Below are 19,119 nucleotides of genomic sequence, written 5' to 3'. Positions count from 1 at the left end.
ACCTGACGTCTTACTACTTCTAAAATTCAAATACATTGTCAAAGGCCAACCTATCATCATTGAAGATGCTCAAGGCAATGTAACAGTGGCTCTGAAAACAGTTTCAAAAGGGAGTTCTAAAAATGTTCTAAACAGTTGACAGCATTGTTAGACTACATCAAAGAGAATAACATTTTGAATATATGTGTTATATTTGTTTTCTTTTAAAAAGCCATTACTCTATGGCTCAGTTAGTTTTCTGAGTCCTCTTTCCCTCTGGGTGCCTGGCACAGTGTTATACTGGGTTCCTGGCAGATATTTGGGTGCATGTACCTCTTGCCTGAGTTTGCAATGGTGGAGCTGAGGAAAGGTTAGCAGGGGGAAAAAAAAGTCAGTAAGTCAGCTGCTTGGAGCCCAAATACCTAATCTGAGGTCAAGTCACCCAGTCTGAACAAGAACTATATAGGACAAGTGATACAGGATGCAAGGCAATGGAATGAAGCAAATGAACAGAAAAAAAAGGTGAGTGTGGAAGAATTCCTGAACTGAAGCCCAAGGAGTATAGGCAGCTTTTTGTGCAGATCCCATAGCTGCTGACACAGAACAAGTATGACTCAATTTAAACACTCAGTCTTGTGGAGCAAATGCATGACTAGTGCAGAGTTCTTCAGAGGAGGTTTTGCAGCCAGTTGAATATCAGCCAAGTAAACACTAGCCAAAGTGTAATCTTCCTCCACCCAGATGATATTTTGGTCTGTGTTAAGTATATAAGGTGCTTGGTGAATCCCTCACTCCCCAGCAGGCCTGTCTCAACGGTGGAACTTTTCACTTGCTATTGAGCAAGGAGGCAACTGCCACCTTCAATCAGAAATTACAGGTAAAGAGAAACATGCATATCATTTCTGGTCTAAGGCCAGATAAGGTGATATTGATACCAAAGAATCTCCAAATGTGCTGTGCTTCCATGTGAGCTGGGAAATTTCTTGTAAACTCTGATTCAAGGCAGAGCTTATTAGGGGGAGGAGAATGCTTTAGAACCGCTCAAGATAGGAACCTGAAACAAATTTGACATTTCGCACCAGGCTTGGAACAACATGTGGACCTTTTCTGGGCCAGGTTAGAGAGAGCTTTGCAGAAAGGAGACCACCTTTAGTTCATTTATGATCAGAGTTTGCTGTCTAAATTGATGCTTTGGCTTTAGAGAGTATTGTGCGCCGTGCTCTTGCCATTTCATTCTTTCAGTATGAGCACTAGAGATAAAGCCCCGTTTTGAAGCATCATATTTGTCTTTGATGTTTAAACCCTCCTAGGGATGTCCAGGCTGGAGCCAACCTTTCTTTCAATCGTCAGTTCTATGATGAGCATTGGTCCAAGCACCGAGTAGTCACTTGTATGGACTGGTCTCTCCAGGTAAGAATTGTTGCTGGATGGGACAAACTGGACTTGTATTTTAAAAAAAATAAGAGAGAATTGCTCCACTATTTTGGATATGTTCACTAACTTGCAATTATTTTTCTGTGCCTATTGGTTTTCTTTCTCATTTTACTGAAGTTTCAGTTTAAAATTTGCACTCTATTGTTCATACACATTGAGTACTTACCAGGTACCAGACAAGGAGCCAGGCCATTCTGTCCATGAAACTGCTCTCACTAAGGTCACCAATGATTTCCTACTTGTCAAATCCTGTGGATATTTTTAAGCCTTAATCTGCCCTGACCTCTCTTTGTCATCCAGCTTTGTTGACTTCCCCATACTTGTAAAAATATTATCCTTCCTCTGAGTTCCACAGCTCGACTCTCTTTCAGTTCTCGAATTCCTCCAAGACTTCTTTTTCCTCTCCTACCCTCGTGGTCCTCGTGGTCACACCCTCAACCTTTACTCTTCTCGACATGCTCTCTGTGGGAGATCTCTTCCACTGCTATGGATTCAACAACCACGTGGACAGCCTTTTTCTATCCCCCACCCAATCTCCCTCCTGAATTCCACTTTGCACACCAGACAGATCCATTCAGGTGTCCCGTAGAATCTCAAACTAATCACTAACTTATTACTTCCACACATCTGAAATCCTTTTTTGCCTCCTCTATTCTATGTTAAAGCCATCACAATATACCCAAGGACCTAAAGCAAAACTTTCGTCGTTAACATTAGAAACTTTCTCTCCCTTATCTCCCAGACCCAGTCTGTCACCAAGACTGTCCGTTTCGCCACTCATATGTTCATCATCTTACACCTGTAGTATTGCTAACCTTCTTATGTTCTTTCTACATCCAAACTTGTCCACCTATAGTTTTCCCTCTAGACATCTAGCCAAATAATCTTTCTAAAAATGCACATCTGATCACTTCACTCCCTGGATTAAAACTCCCTATTGCCTGCAAGAAAAAAAAAATCTAAACTCCCCAGTGTAGCATTCATAGTGAAAGCAGGCAGATTTACCAAAAGCCAATTTAATGGCCTACTCAATTAGTGTATAATTTACCCAGCACTGGGTAGTTACTTAATGCACATAAAGGCACACAGCCTAATTGTGGTGAGGTCAGAATATGAACTCAGGTGGTCTGACTCCTGAGCTCACATTCTTGATCACCATGCTACGTCCCCTCCTGTAATGACAATGACATAATAGCAATGAGGGAAATAGGAATGATAAGTACTGGGCATTTATACACAGTGCAGTTTCTGTTTTCTTATAGTCTGTGCTTTTATTGGGAATAATTATCATGGCTAGCTTTTAATTTGCGTTTCTTATATACTAAGCACTGTGCCAGCTGCTCTGGTGGCATTGTCTTATTTCACCCTCACAACATCAAGTGAGGCAGCCACTGTTCCCATTTTAATTTTATAGCTGAAGAAGTTGAGGCTCAGGGCAACTAAGTATCTTACTAACAGTCACTCAGCTAGGATGTGGTACAGCAGGACTTTGAACCCAAGTCTTTTAGCACTTCCAGGCGTATGCTCTTTACCAGTGCCTCCCACAAAGGGCTTATGAATCTGGAACCAAAAGAGCTTCTAAGGGCTGAGTGACGTGGGGCCGAGAGCAAGTGCTTTCAGGATCCAGTGGAGGTTGGAGTCTGTCTTTGGTTGGACAGGGCATCTTAGAAGACTGGGATTAGACAGATGGAGGGGAGAAGAGTGTGTTCTAGGCAGAGCAGTAAAGCAGGTGATGTGAAGAGCCCCATTTAGTCATGTCGAGAACAGGAACACTGAAGAGGAATGTAATCCCCTGCAACCAGACTGTCAACAGCCACAAAGTAGGCAAGTGTTCTCTCCCCTTGAATCTCTTTTTACATCCAAACAAGAGAGCACGCAGGGCATGGTCGTGCAGAGGCTAATACAGACAGGGTGTGCCCAGCCACTTCCCACCAGTGTGTGGATGCTCTGTGAGCACGCTCGGGTGTGTGTGTAGAAAGCAGATCCAAGGCTGAGGAGACACTTAGCTCGGCTTGTTCACTTGTTCAGAGTCTGGAAATTACACAGGAGCCTTATCTGACACATTCCTCGAAGGCAGGTTTCACTGACAACTCTCCCTGAGGAGGCGGCAGTGGGCTCACCCGCGGGGCTGGTCCCTGCCTGGCCTCAGCGTGTGGTGGGCCCTATTGCCTGTGGATAGGTTTGTTTCCACACAGGATCTTGTGTGTCGTTTTTGTTGCAGGAGGTGAAACTGGAAAGGGCAGAAACTCCACTATAGAGAGACTGCATCTGTTTTTCCCCATTTTTGTGTAACCTGCCATCTACACTGTGGGGAAGGGGTTTGCATTTCTGAAAAATGTATTTTCTTTGGAGCATAAGAAACAGGAATTAGAGCCCTTAGTTCCTACATCATAACAATTTTGGGGTTCAAAGGACCAGGTTTACATACGTATGGAATAAAGAGACTTTCTGAGTGAATCTACATGCAATCCAGTGATATTAAGAAAGAAGAAAAGGATAGAGGCATAGTCTTAGCGTCTAGTAGAGGCATGTATGCTTAGGATGATTATGAGTGGAACAGAACGGAACAGAGGGGAAAAAAGGAAGAAACTGTAAGATTCCTGCATAACTTTGCTGTGACCTCTTGTACTTCTTAAACAAGAACACTTTAACTTTGTGATATTTGCAAAATATCCACCAAACATTATTCCCTGGAAGACATTTGGGCTCTTGAGGAATTATGTCAACTTTGCTATTTATTGAATATTGTTTAGCACAGGGGGTCAATAATACTATCCACATATCACATGACAGATTTGGCAGACATACACAAAACCAGATTTGTGATCTCACTCCCACCATGTATATTCTTCTCATATGTAAGTTGCATCCTCTAACCTTGGAATCATCCAAGATACAAAGCCAAGTAATTTTTTTTAATTGAAGTAAAGTTGATTTACAATGTTGTGTTAATTTCTGCTGTACAGCAAAGTGATTCAATTATACATATATATACATTCTTTTTATATTCTTTTTCATTATGGTTTATCATAGGATATCGAATACAGTTTCCTGTGCTATACAGTAGAACCTTGGTGTTTATCCATTCTCTATATAACAGCTTACATCTGCTAACCCCAACTTCCTACTCCATTCCTCCCCCATCCCTCTTCAAGTAATTTTTGATAGCTCATTTAATTGCAAAACCCAATCAAATTTACGGTAGCAAAAAGACCCCCACTGTGATCAATTCAAATCCACTTACATGTGGAGTCGATACCTACTTTATGTCATGCCCTCCACTTTGTGCTTATATTAGGAAATAGCTTCCTAACTGGTCTCCCTGCCTCAATTCTCTACACTGTTGAGTCATTGTAAGTACTTTTCCAGTTTACTATTTGTAAAGATTACTTATTTGCTCTCAGTGTCACCTTGAGCAAATTACCTGACTTTTCTTGGCTTAAGTTTCCCCACTCATCAAATGATAATCATACCTAGCCCACATGCTTATTGTATTAAATGAGTAAGTGTATTTAAAACACTTAGAGTTTTAAAACTGTGTACTATATAAAAAATACTCAATAAATACTAAAGTAGTAGTAGAATTAGTAGTAGTAGTAGTTGCAGAGTATGACTCCCAGAGTGAAGTCTAAAATCATTAGCCTGTACTCAGTGACTTCTCTGAGGATGCCCTGAGGCATCTGCAGCCCTTTTATCTTTTTCATCTCTTCTCATCACCTGCCTCCCAGCCAGGTGCTATAACCTACTGTCTCCTGAATTTGTTCTCCACTGCATTAGTCAAGAAAACTTTACCCCTGGCTACCTTAAGGAAAAAGGGAAATTTATTCGAGAGCTACTAGGGTACTCAGGGAATCCACGGAAGAGATGAAGAACGGGGACTCTGGAGTATAAATCCGGGCAGCTTGAGAGGCTTCACCAATAAGATGCTGTCATAAGCTGAGTTCTGTGTCTCAGCTCAAAAGTTACAGTAGCCAAGTTAGAGAATGTGATTGCCCCAGCTGGGTCAGGTATGAACCCTGCAATGAATTAATTGTCCCTGGGAAGTTAGACACCTGTGTACTGAGGTGATCTCCAAAGATTGGGAGAATCACTGTGAACCAGGCAGACACCCAAGAGAGATTTCCTGCATCAATATTTGTACCCTCGTCTATACTCTCCTCTCACTTCTCTCCTAATCACCTAGCCACTTAACAGGGCCCAATCAAGTCTCATTTCTTCTCAGAAGTCCTTTCCAATATCTCTCCCTACCATTCCCCATTCCAACTAAAGTAGTTATTTTCTCTTCTGTGCTTTGATAGAACTTTTGTATCTCCATCTTAGCATGTTCTGCTTTTATATTTGTGTTGTAGTTATTCATACATGTGTCTCACCTCCCTCTGCTAAGTGATGAGCTCCTACAAAGCAAAGCATGTTACTGTTGAAATTCGTGTCCCACATCTTACCTGGCACCAGTGCCTCTCATATGCATGGTGGGAAGGGGGCACTTGACGCATGCCACAGTGGGCCGGAAGGGACATGGTCTTTGAAACCAAATAGACTTCAAGCAGGGTCTCACTTTATCATTCATTAGCAACTTAACTTGGAACAAGTTCCTTACCCAGGGACCCTTGGCTTCTTTGTCTGTAGAAGTGGGAAAACCACTGCTTACTTTAGAGAATTGTAAGGATCAAACGAGTGAACATGTTTCCCCAGCCCAGTGTCTGGCACATAATGGCACTTAAAACATGTTGGTTCCTTCCTCGCCAATAAATGTCAGATTTTATTTCTTTATAAGAAAAAGCAGCTTGAGAGCAGATCTGGTAATTTCCGGGTAAAATTCTCCTAGGTTAAATATTAGATAATTCAGCCCCGTTAGTAATCACAAACTTCCTAGTAGTTAATATTCCCTTTAAGATAATAATTTTAACCTTTAAAGTTTAAATAATCGTGCAGAGATTTACTACTTCTTATTGGAAAATAAGAAAATATGATTAGTCATGTTCAAACAAACATACTAGAGGAGACTTTGAAATCACAAACACTTTCAAGAGAAAAGAGTTAATCAGTATCTTTAGGCCTTTTGATCCTAGTTATAGATATTTCACCAAAAGCATTTCACTGGTATTTTACAGAAATTCTCCCTGTTTTCTAAAGGAGTTTTAAACCCAATAATGTAAAATATTTTTTTAATGAAAAAAGAAGAACTGCGAGTGGGAGCCAGCGATGAGACCCAGATGTGAAGCTGTGGGATATTATTCCAGACACATCTGGCTGTCCGTTGACCACTATGGTAGTGGTGTTGATGTTTATAGAGTTGCCTTTTCACATGTGACATAGTTAAACTTCAGATGGACAGTCTGGAGACTTCTGTGTTTATCTGGATGTTAGTTTCTTTGAATGGACTTCGAATCAAAGGCCTTTCTTAACAGGCCTTTGATTTATCCGCTAAGGAGTGTTTTCTAATGAAGAATGATTACTTTCCCCTGGTGGCCACATACGTGTGTGTGGTTGTAGGTTTATACTTTCTCTGTACCAACGGGCAAGTTGTAACTCTCTGCAGCTTTCTTAAGTTGAGGGAGCTCAAAGGATGACTACAATCACATAGAAGACTTAGGTTTAATTATTTTTGATAGAAAAGAAGTTGATGTTCAAAGTTATACAGACAATCTTATGTTAAATATATGCAGTGTAGTGAAAAAGAAGGAAAGAATTGCCTGTGAGCAAAGACTGATATGATCTGCTATAATCCTGATGCTATTTTTAACGGAGCTGCCTTATGGGAATCCCAGGTAGGAATGACATTTTCATGAAATGTACTCTAACTCATAAATACCTGCCACGAGATTCAGCCTCAGTTTATTTATAACACTCAGCATAGAGTTCATGTATGGTGAGTAGGTATTTGTACTCATTGTAGAGTCCTCTTTGTTATTTTACTACTTGTGTTTCTTTTACTTGAGCTTTTAATTGTTGGCGTTATTTAACAACAAAGGATTAAAGATAAGGCCTTGCCACTGAGCCGCAGGGTTACTAACATAAGAAAGAGCATTTGTAATTCAACAGATTTTGGCACAAGTTTATTGTGCTAGGACTTACTATACTCTGGATTCAGAGGTCAATAAAAACAAGTCCCTATACTCAAAGAGCTTACAATCTAGTAATAGACATAGACCAGGAAAAGCCATAATACAGTTTGACAGGTGCTCTAATAGGGGGACACACATAATTGCTAAGGGAGCTGATGAGAGGCAAGGAGGGGTGGTGGATAGTTAGATAGGATTGTCTGGAGGACTTGATGCCTGCATCGAGTCTTAACGAATAAATTAATGGTATAACCAACACAGAAGAGACATTCCAATGAGAGTGAGTATCAGACTCATGGTACAGAGGCTGTACCTATGAACCTCAGAACTAGCCCAGTGAGTCTGGGTCATAGAGTGGGGTTGGGAGGAGGGAGGGAAGGTTGTAAGAGTTTAAGCAGAGAAAGTAGAAAATAACAGATCATGAAGGATCCTATATGACCTGGATTTTATCGTGAAAGTAATGATGAGCCATTAAAATATTTTAAGCAGAGGAGTAACTTAGCCAAATGTATGTTTTGTAAAATCATATTGACAAAGGATGAAGAGTGGAGTAGGTGAGGGTAGGGCATGGCAAGCCTGGAAGCAGGAAGCCATTTAGAAAACTGTTGTCTTCATCCAGACAAGAAATTCATTTAGGAGCCCTCTGATCTTAAGGATAGAAAGAAAACATGCATTTGAGTTACCATTGAGGAAGTAGTGAAACACAGTATATGAAGATGAGAAAGAGGGAGGAGTAAAAAATGAACGTGGAGTGTCTGGCCTGGACAGCTAGGTAATGTCAGTTCAAAGCACTAAAGGGATAAATGTTGGAAGAGGGAATGTTGAAAGAGCAGTAGGTTTTTGTAGAAGGCAACAAGCTCGCTTTCCTATGCATTGCATCTGACGTGTCTATGGACAGCCTTGAGAAGTCCCCAGTAGCTGTAAAATCTGCACCTCAGAGAGAAATCAAGCCTAGAGATAAAGATTTGAACATTGTCAATATATTAATGCTTATTAAAGCTATTGATGAGTTCACCCAGGGACAGTGTGTCGATAGAGACAAATAAGGGCAGAAAACAGCCCCCTTGAAATATAGGTAATAGAAGAAACTGTAGGGACTGAAAAGAGTGGTTTGGAAGAAGATCAGGAGAGAAAGATGTCATGGAAGCCAACATAGGAGAAAGGAGGGAGTAGCCCAAATGTCATATAACCCAGAGAGATCCAGCAGTGCATGCAGTTTAGTAGGCATTAGTGACTATGGCAGCACACGTGGAACGTTTGTTGGGAGTAGAAACCAGATTGCAGTGGGTTGAGACGTGAAGTTGGTATTAAGTATGCCACAACTTAAAAAGAAAGTGCCATTTAAAGTATGTAATATAGCATGTGTCTGTTGGAATAAGAATGTTTTCCTTGGGTTGTCATCTTGGCATAAGCCATCCTTGTGATCTCTTCCATCCAGTACCCTGAGCTGATGGTCGCTTCCTACAACAACAACGAAGATGCTCCCCATGAACCAGATGGAGTGGCCTTGGTTTGGAACATGAAGTTTAAGAAAACCACACCAGAATATGTCTTCCACTGTCAGGTAGGAGTCAGCAATGTAAAAAAAAACTTACATCTCCTCCTAGACCAAATAGTAGTTCATGCTGCCTCGCATCTGTTTTATGTGGAGAAGAAGAACTGAGTTTAAAAATGGACTTGTTGACAATTTTGGAAAATTCCCCCACAGTAACCTAATGTCTGGGGAAAGTGGCAACCCTCTCCAAACAGTTCAGAAGCCTAGTTGGGGACTGTGTGTCATTTTCTTTCCATTTAAAACAGCCCCCATGAGGATGAGTTTATAAAGACCTCGCACTTAGGAAGAAATCCGGGTGTACCACTTCCTCTGCTTAGCAGGAACATATGCTTGCCCACCCTCTTGGACACCCTCAAAACAGTACCATTTCAAGTTCCCTTCTCTCTCTGAAATGCAGTTCAATGGGATTTCGCCAATTTTAAGTTTACGGGCGCCATCTTGCTTTACAGGTAATAATACTTTTGTAGCCAGTTTAGGGTAAGGTTTATCACTGTCTTTCTTGAATTGTTGAGAATATAGATACTGTTTCCGGTTTGCAACTAGTCTGGGATATTTTACTGCTTATATCTGCTGACACATTGGTCTTCTCTTCCATTCAGCCCAATACAGGCTGAAATTATGTCACAGTTGCACACACTCGGCTTTGCCCTGTTGCCATGACTCTGCTGAAATAATAGGCCTTGGTAGTGGCCAATACACAAACCCCTTTATTAATGCCCCTCTCCTGTGATTACGCACAGGAAAATGCAAACAAACAGTTTAGCTCAAAGTTTCGATTCCTTAAATATTACGATTCAGAGGTCCTGAGTGGCAGATTACTCTGAAAACAAATACATTAGTTGAAGAGGGTTGGTAAACCTGTTGATATTTGGAAGCTTAGTGCCATTTTATATCTAAGAGCTGTGTATCTTTTTGAACTAAAATATGTTTAGACTTTAGAACATTATCAGATATAATTTGGGGAACAAGAGCTGCTGGAGTAAAAGTCCCAGCTTCAACCCGATTGAGTAACCTCTAACTCTTACCATGTTTTTCTAATTTGCTATCTTAAAAACAAGAAGTCCTGGTCTGCATAGTAAATAACCTTTATTTTTTGAACCTTTGAAATAAGAACAGTTTTTTCTTTCTTTTTTTTTAGATTATCAAATTTGTCAGTCTGATATGCTCTTTCTGTAAACATAGAAGCACAAAATCCTAATTTTATTCAGTTTAAAGAGTTTTGCTGAATTACCAAGAAAATACTAAAAGGATTATGGGATAAGCAGAAGCACATTTTTTGAAAAACAGTGCCATTTAAGCTATTTTGATACTGTATAAAGCATATATTGAATTTTTTTAAATTTAAGAAGTGACACTATATTGTTTTGGTCGAAGTACATAATGTTTATCATAATTTAAATCTTTTATTATATTAACTGACGAAAGATAGCCTGTGGTAATAACAATTTGATAATGTGCTTAATATTCACAACATTGCATAGCAACAGGTCAGTAGGAACTAATAATGCTGAGTGAAGAGGCAAATTCCAAAAGTCTTTGGAATTAACTGGAATTTTCAAATTATCTGTTTTATCACACAATGGTTAATACAAGTATTGACTGAAAGGAGCATTCTTTCATCTCCTGGTATCTTTGGGATCATTTACTAAAAGCTTCACCGAAATGCATTTAACCTTATTTTTAGTTGCCCCCTTAAATGCTCCAATATATGTGTTTTAGAAGATATACCCTTGATTTTTTTTTTTTTAAGTCAGAAGTACTCTGAATATCCTAACAAAAGATGCTGACTAAACTATCTCTGTATTCCCCAGATTCCTACAATTATTTTCACTTCAGCTGGTGACCAGAAGCAGCTGGGGGTTCTAAACTCTACTAGCATTCTCACTGAGAAAGGGGAGAATTCTAACACTTTTAAACTTTGGGGTTAAGTGACATGTGCAAAAGAACAGTCTACTGATTTAAATGTTAATCACATCTAAAGACCTTCACACCAACATTTAGACTTGTATTTGACCAAAAAACTAGGTACTGTAGCCTAGCCAAGTTGACACATAAAATTAACCATCATACCTGGATTTCACCTCAGAGCAATCCAGGAAACTAATACCTTTCACAACTCCTAAAGTCCTACTGATTTCAGATCACTTTGGGCTAATAAGCAAATATACCTAGTGTGATCAACTTTGAAATTATTAGACCTTGAGTGGGAGCTTTCCTAAGAGGTGAGAAAAAAACACTAATTTGAGGACATGGGGCATGTCTCTGTGACATTGATCTCTGAAAATAAAAAAGATATTAACATGTTTTAAGAATCTACATTCATCGTGGTAAGCTCCCATTACTCCCCAGATGAGAAACTGTGGCTCAGAGAGGCCATGAACCCGGGCAGGTGCCTGTAAATGGCAAAGCCAGGATTGAAGTCGGCTCATATTTACTCTGAAGCCTGTATATTGCCTCCTGCTGCACTAGTCAGGAATTCAGCCAGTTAACACCACGCAGGTGTGTGGCAGGGGGGTCTGGGGAGAAGTGAAGAGAGAGAAAAATGGAACAGAGGTGTGTTTTCCATCTTACTTGATCATTGCAATCACCTGGGTGGCTTTAAGACCTCCTGATACCTGCGTTTCATCCAGAGATTCTGATTTAGCTAATCTGGGGCACAGTCTGGTCATTTTTAAAAGCTCCTAAGTGAGTTGAAGATGCAGCAATAGTTGAAAACCACTGGAATGTAGAGAAGAGATGAAGAAAGGGGATGATAGGTGATGAAACCAGTTGGCTCCTTTATTTGGAAGTATGGCCACCATTCCTTTTTCCCCTTTGGCCCAAACTAGAGTGGCGTTTTTTTGCCTTTGTTACTCTGATGCCCTCCCACCTGAGCCTATTTGAGAAATTTCCTACCAACTCCCTTCCCCTTCCCGCTTCACCTCACCTGGAGGGGGTGGAGACCTTCACGCCCCACCCCTCCTCCCACACACACTTATTTCCTTGAGCTCACTTATTAGTGGGATCGGCTTCTGTGGTGGTCAGAAGACCCAGAGTTGTTTTTCCAGGAGTGGACTCAAGACTCCATTGAACATGACACAACGTGCATTGGACAGTGCCATTTCTTTTGGGATAATGACACACCTTGCTGTAGTTGATCTCCGTGAAGTTCGGATCACCTCCAGGTAAACACCAGTGGCTGCCAAAAGAAAACAAAAGTGCCGTGATACTGAGTATGACTGAGCTGTTGGGAGACCAAAGCAGGGGTAACTTAGGCAGCCAGGGAAGGTGTAGGTGACTTAGTGGATGGAGGTGAGGTGGAGGGAAAAAGTAGTAAGGGCAGTTTGGCTACCATACGCTAACCATGGTAGTGCAGGGGGGAATTTGGAGAGCCCACAGAATTAAAATACACATGAGAAAAACCAAAACCGCCGCTCACTGACTTATCACTTTTCTTCTTGTATCCTTCCTGTTCGTTGGTGAAGCTTATTTACTACAGTTGGTCCTTTCCAGACATTATCTCACTGAAATTGGGTAGAATGAATGTGCTTCCACATTCTCCTATGATGTTCCAATAATTTCAAAATTAGTTTTCTTAGTGAGAAAGAGGACTGGAGGTAAGGAGCTACGGGTGCCTTATGATGACTGTACTTTTATCATTTTGTAATAATCACATTAGCTAGCCATTTCTTGCTGATCTCTTGATTCTTCATATTTTTCGCAAGTGTATAGTTGCAAACAAATCCTATGGCTCAGAAAAGCATCGTTTCAGGCCCTAGGAAACAAATGCACAAGACGCAGCTATCAGTTCCGTTTTCCTTTGCAAAGACTGACAGGCTTTTAGCTTAATGGTAAAAAGATTGCAGGAGGGGAAGGCTCCTCTCTCTCTACTGAGAATATAGCAAGGCCAAGTACCTTCCACTTTCGTGGGCAGTTTTCTGTCTTTACTAAACTGAATGTTTAGTGTGGGCTCTGGTCCTGCATTTTCTATTTTCATTTCAATGAGAGCCATCCGTACTTGGAAAACATCGGCAACTCTGCATAGAAATCAGCCACTCAGCCCCACCGCACCATCTGGCAGTGCTCCTGCTGTCTTCTGTAGTGGCTTCCACACACTGTCATTAGATTATGTGTCTGACCACCCTGCATTGCTTACCCTGGTGTGGTCTTTCTCTTTTAAATGCAATGAATAGAATCAGAAATATATATCTTAGAATTATCTGCATTGAGGTAAGTGGAAAAGCTATATTTAGAGGCTTGGCTTGGTCAGAGGTTTTTATTTTTACTTTTATTTTTTTCCTGATTTGGTTTCTTTGTTCTTGGCATTCTCTTTTTGAGGATTATCTGACAATGACCTGAAACTGACACAGACCTGAAGCTCTCCTGATTTCGGAGGGTGGGGGGGGAAAGTAGAATGTGAAGTGAACTAACCTCATTTGAGCCAGTGTTTAAAATCCTCAGCTGCCTTTTCCCCCCATGTGTGGCTTCGCTTCTCATTAAGATTCTATAAAGGTTACAGGTGAGATTGCAGCTACAGCTTTAGCCATCCAGTGCTCGGTTTTGTGTGTGAGGTTCCTGCTGACCTCATCACCCCCACCCTCGCTGTGAGGAGTGATGGGAACACAGGAGAGAACGTGGGCTGCTGGTGAGGGGAGTGGGCAGAAAGGCAGGACTGGCAGCTCTGTTCCTAGCTGACCACACTGCTGAGTGACCCTGGGACAGTTGTTGAGGCATTGTTGTCGTGTGGTGGAGAGAAGACTTCCCCTGGTCTCTGGTGGAACTGTGAGGTTTATTGCATTAAACTTGATTTCTTCTCCCATCAATTTTTGTTCCTCCCCCGGCTCAGACTGTGGGCTGCAATCTTAACGAACAAACAGCTATGGACACAAAGATATAAATTAAATGAATTCTCCTAGGTATATTATGACCAGAGAAGTGTTAGAATTTGACTTGAGGATTCTTTTTTAATTAAAGGACAGGTAACTTCCTTACGGCCTGACTGATTTTGTTGGTTTTTTTTAAGAAGTCATTTTCTAAGCTTTTCTCTTCAATGTGGCAAGGAGTGGTTACTCAGTAGAGGTCAGAAAAGAGAAGGGATGAATGAATAGAAAGTTCTTTGACAACTAGGGTTATGTATTCAATATGAGTTCCTGGGATGACAAAGTGAGGGCACATAATAGGTGCTTAGTAATTAGAGAACAAACTCCACAGAAAAGGACATGCTAAGTAACGTAAGACCTAGTTTTCAAAGGCAGTGCTGGGTGGACTGCAGGATGGAGAAACCCAAAAGAGGAAACCTCACTGTTGTTGTATAGATTGTGATACACATTTCAAAGTACACAATTATGGATAATTAAGGAATACATGCAACATAAAGGTAGAATTAAACTCTTACATAAAAGATGCAGATTATATGGATCAGACAAAAACAGCAGCACAGCAGGGCTATTTTGCGTCTTTAGGAAAAAAGAAAAGGGAGTTTACACGTACATGCTGAAATGAAACGCAGACACCCGGAAACACTTTTTTTTTTATGCCGATTGAGTATGACTGGTCCGACGAGTGAGGCTTGAGGTAGACACTGATTGTTATTAAACCAAACAGCAGGAACTTCTTTTTCTGTTTTGGCCCAGGAAGCTGGAAGCAGAGAAACTGCCTTGCCAGCTCTCAGTCCTTATCTGCCTGCTTTCTAGAATCTTCTCCAAAAATTAAGAAGAAGCAAAACTGATCATTGGGATACATCTAGGGAGATTAGAGTTAGCAGCAGGATTACAGCCAAGAGATTGTATCAGAGACGATTCCTCATCTGGAAATAGCAATGAGGGAGCTGTGTACGTGACACGTGACCAAGTGAGCTATTAGATGCAGGGGATGCCATGAGAGTCCACCTTCGAACACATTGTTTTTAAATTCAAGCTGAAGTTTAACATTATTACAAAGCTACCTAGGACTTAAGAGCGTTTGGTCTGCACCATTCATGTGCAAAGAAGTTGGAGGCACAGAACCCAACACTGAAGATTTCATTCAGTTCCCTCAATGCCCTTCCCTCCTCTTGCCGTGCCCTGTGCTAAAACGGCCTGAACTGGGCTTTCTGTGGTTGTGCTTCATCAAGGAGTTGCCCAGTAATTGTTGGTGCTGTGCATTGAGCTCCAGACAACAGCATGAGCAAGGTTTCCAGCCTTTCACTCCCCTTGTCCTCACCACCCTGCTACCTGGCTATTCACTGAGGTCACAAGAGCTTGGTCTAAGGGAAATGGGTGTTTTCAGGGCTCTGGGTTGAATACCAGTGGGGTTCTCCTTACCTCTTAGGATTATTGTGAGGATAAAAGAGATAATATAGGTGTATGAGTCTGCTCAGGCTGCCATAACAGAATATCATAGACTGGGTGGCTTAAACAATAGAAAATAATTTTCTGACAGTTCTGGAGCTGGTAAGTTCAAGATCAAGGTGCCAGCCATTTTGGTTTCTGGTAAGGACTCTCTCCCTGGCTTACAGACTACTGCCTTTTAGGTATGTCCTCACATGAAGATAAGAGAGTGAGCTCTTCTGATGTCTTAATACCATCACAGGGGCTTCACCCTCATGATCTCATCTAAACCTAATTACCTCCCAGAGGCTCCATCTCCAAATACCATCACATTGGGCATTAAGGGAACATAATTCCGTGTGTAGCAATAGGTGAACATACTTTGAAAAGATAAAAGTATTCTCTTTACATTTGGTTGTTTCCCTATTACCGCATTTTAGTCCATCCCATGGAAGGAAGCTTAAACTTTGGTGTTCTTATTTTCCTTGCTTGAGTATTTTGCGAAGAAATTTCACCTAACTTAGATTCATTCATTCAACAGACATTTATGGGGTACCCAGTATGGCCAGGTCCTCACAGCAACAATAGGCTAGAGCTGAGAAAAGGCTGTCCCCTCTCCACAAGAACTCTTCAGTTTGCCCCCATCCCTGCCATACCCCAGTTGCCATCACCTGGCCAGTTCCTCTCTCATTGGTTAGATCCCTATGTGTGCTTTTTTTTTTTTTTTTTTGCGGTACGTGGGCCTCTCACTGTTGTGGCCTCTCCTGTTGCGGAACACAGGCTCTGGACGCGCAGGCTCAGCAGCCATGGCTCACGGGCCCAGCCGCTCCATGGCATGTAGGATCTTCCCGGACCGGGGCACGAACCCATGTCCCCTGCATCGGCAGGCAGACTCTCAACCACTGCACCACCAGGGAAGCCCCCTGTGTGTGCTTTTTAATACGTAAATGACAAGTGAAGAGGAAACCTGAGGCAATTCCAAAGTTCTATCTTCCCAGTCAAACTTTTGTTTCATAACTAAATGATGATGAGATATTTACTGAGTCCTAGGAGGCAGTTAAGCACATAGTGGATAAGAGTGGGCTAGAGGGCCATACAGCCTGGGATTGTAATTTGGGTCCCACCACTTAGAAGCTGTATAACTTTGGGCAAGTCATACACGAGTGTCAAATAAATGAATACGTATAAAGCATTTAGTGTCAGGCACAGAGTAAGTAACCAGTAATTGTCAGCTACAGTTATCTACTATGCAGACTGTAATTCAAAATATGTAACAATCTGTATGGCATTGTCCAGGCAGCATGGATTAGGGCCCCCTTTGTGTCAAGCATTCCATCTTTAGTGGCTGAGTGGGGGAGGTCATGACTGAAGGGTGCAGGAGGGAGGGTGCAGGGTGACCGGCAGCAGAGGAGCACTGGGAGGATGTGCGGAAAAGCATTTTTCTAACAAGTACAAAATAATCTCGATATTTTGATAACTGGTACTGGTGTATTGGTACACATGGCTGAAGTAGTATCCTCGCTTTTCTGCTTCCACCGTGTACTGGGTACAGATGCATTTGCTTCCGTGGCTTAATTACTTACACTGATTGATTGCCTCAGGCACAGGCTTTATAACAGAACCCACTGGTCTCCAACATAGCTCATATGGCTGCACTGAATTCTGTATAGACTCGCTGGCCATTTGCCATGCTGGACTCACTCTGTAGACCCTGAAGCAAGAGTAAGGAAGAGGGGGCTGACTGATGTTCTACCTTCAGCTAAGACTAGATTAGCATCTCTGTTAAGAGCTATCTCTCCTAAAGACTTGGATCCAGGCCCCCCAGGTGGGGCTTCCATCTTCCATCCTCTGAAATCTCAGATTGTGCTTTTCCTTTATCCTACAACATTTTAGGCAGGAGCAGGTTTAAATTATACCAGGTGGCCTAAAAGGAAAGAGAAGTCTCAGAAAGGCAACCCTGTCCCTCAGAGGTGTGGGTGTGGAGGAACCGATTCCAGGAAAGGAAACAGAAGCCAGGAGTGGACTGTCGTGGTACCCCAGATCGTGTTAGCATCTGCCAGGAGTGTTCTAGGATGCCACCACCTCTGAGTGAGTGCCTGTGCATTGCTTTGGCGTCTTTACATTCTAGGCACAGACTCACTCTGGACTTCAGGCCATCTATTTCTAAAGAATAGATATTTTTCCCCTTTATAAACTTGACCAAAACCTTCTACTTTGTGTCTGTGTCTAATTTATTTCAGACAGTGGCTCAGCAAAAAAGCTGACCTTTCCATTCTTTAACTTTTGAAATTATTTGAAAGCATTATTATCAAAGAGAATTTGTGGAAGGAGAATCATCATCCTTACTTCCGGGGAAAGTTTTTTTTAACCTTTGTTGTGACAAGTGGTCCACCCTTTGCTTTTAGCATGCTTACATCTGATTTATAATTTTTTTTTAATAAATTAATTTTGCCTGCATTGGGTCTTCGTTGCTGCGTGCAGGCTTTCTCTAGTTGCGGCGAGCAGGGGCTACTCTTCGTTGTGGTGCGTGGGCTTCTCATTGCGGTGGCTTCTCTTGCTGTGGAGCACGGGCTCTAGGCACACAGGCTTCAGTAGTTGTGGCACATGAGCTAGACCACAGGCTCAGTAGTTGTGGTGCATGGACTTAGTTGTTCCGTGGCATGTGGGATCTTCCCAGACCAGGGATCGAACCCATGTCCCCTGCATTGGCAGGCAGATTCTTAAGCACTGCACCACCAGGGAAGTCCCTGACTTATAATTTTTAAATGATGTGTTCATTAGTAGCCAAAGAATTAAACGAGATACTGCTTTTCTTAGGCGAAAGATTTAGCTTGGTCAGTTTTTAATTGTAATCTCCTCATAAATGCATTGAGTTTGTTACATGCTACAAATCATTTTTGCCATAATCATTTTATATTTATACTTTTTGTAGCTGCTCTTCTCTAAAGATAAGTTTTCTCCTTTTGACTTGTTTTAAAAAGTATTTCCAGCATCTATGTACAATAAGGTGTGTTCTTTGCTTCTTGGTAACGTTGTCTAGCATTATGTTGAATAGTTGAAGTTAAATTTATTCCTTATACAAAAAAACCCCCTATATTTCTTTAAAATAAGTTTGTTTTAAATATGGTCTTCTGGAAAGAGAAAGGGACAAGAGCAAAAAGTGTCTGCACGCACACACCCACGACTCTAAAATCCTAGTCAAAAGCTATATTTTATAAAAGAGAATTATAGTAATGTTGATGGTTTGCCAAAACCTCAAGCAGTGACAAAATCCACAGAGTGTCCTGGAAGGGATGCCTTTGCAAAACCATGCCTCTCCAGATGGTTTGGATTAGAGATGTTTAAAAACACATGGCAGCATTAGTTTGGTTTAGAATTCATAGTTAATTCAGTAGATAAAATAATGCAAATTTGAAACCCTAGCCTGTGTATCAGAAAAATCATCAAATCTTATGATTGCTCTTAGGGGAGGTTGGTATGTGATGTGTTGATTTTTTAAATGATCTAATTGAAATAATAAAATTAAGAAGGAGTAAAAAGATTGAAAATACAAGAGTCTAAGTAAAAACTTTTCTTCTCTGCAGAATATTTATTCCTTTAAGCTGTCATATCCAATCAATTTGTATGGGATTCGACAGCCAATTGTCATTTCCTGAGATAAACTATGTAAAGAGGTTGTGTTACAGAGGCAGCATGAAAAAAAAATGGAAAAAATAATTCCAGAGCATGATGCAGAGAAAGACCAAAATGTCCTTAGAGTCCACAAAGTGTGGCCAGGATCCCCTCACCTTGCTAAGAATAA

At 41.3% G+C, this 19,119-nt stretch overlaps 1 protein-coding gene across 13 annotated transcripts in view; it reads left to right on the top strand.

Moving 5' to 3' along the window:
• The window catches only part of DYNC1I1 (dynein cytoplasmic 1 intermediate chain 1), a 483,164-nt gene that overhangs the window by 351,958 nt on the left and 112,087 nt on the right, over positions 1 to 19,119 (top strand). For all 13 annotated transcript variants that reach the window (XM_082632152.1, XM_082632163.1, XM_082632154.1 and 10 more), the window contains 2 exons: positions 1,290 to 1,389; positions 8,914 to 9,039. In XM_082632152.1, coding sequence (XP_082488278.1) covers positions 1,290 to 1,389; positions 8,914 to 9,039 — 226 coding nt within the window. The remainder of the gene's footprint in view (positions 1 to 1,289; positions 1,390 to 8,913; positions 9,040 to 19,119) is intronic.

The sequence above is a fragment of the Mesoplodon mirus genome (genome assembly GCF_964341445.2).
Source record: "Mesoplodon mirus genome assembly, chromosome: 9".
Lineage (NCBI taxonomy): Eukaryota > Metazoa > Chordata > Mammalia > Artiodactyla > Ziphiidae > Mesoplodon > Mesoplodon mirus.
Note: the sequence above shows the minus strand (reverse complement) of the source record. Positions and strands in the feature narration are given on the sequence as shown.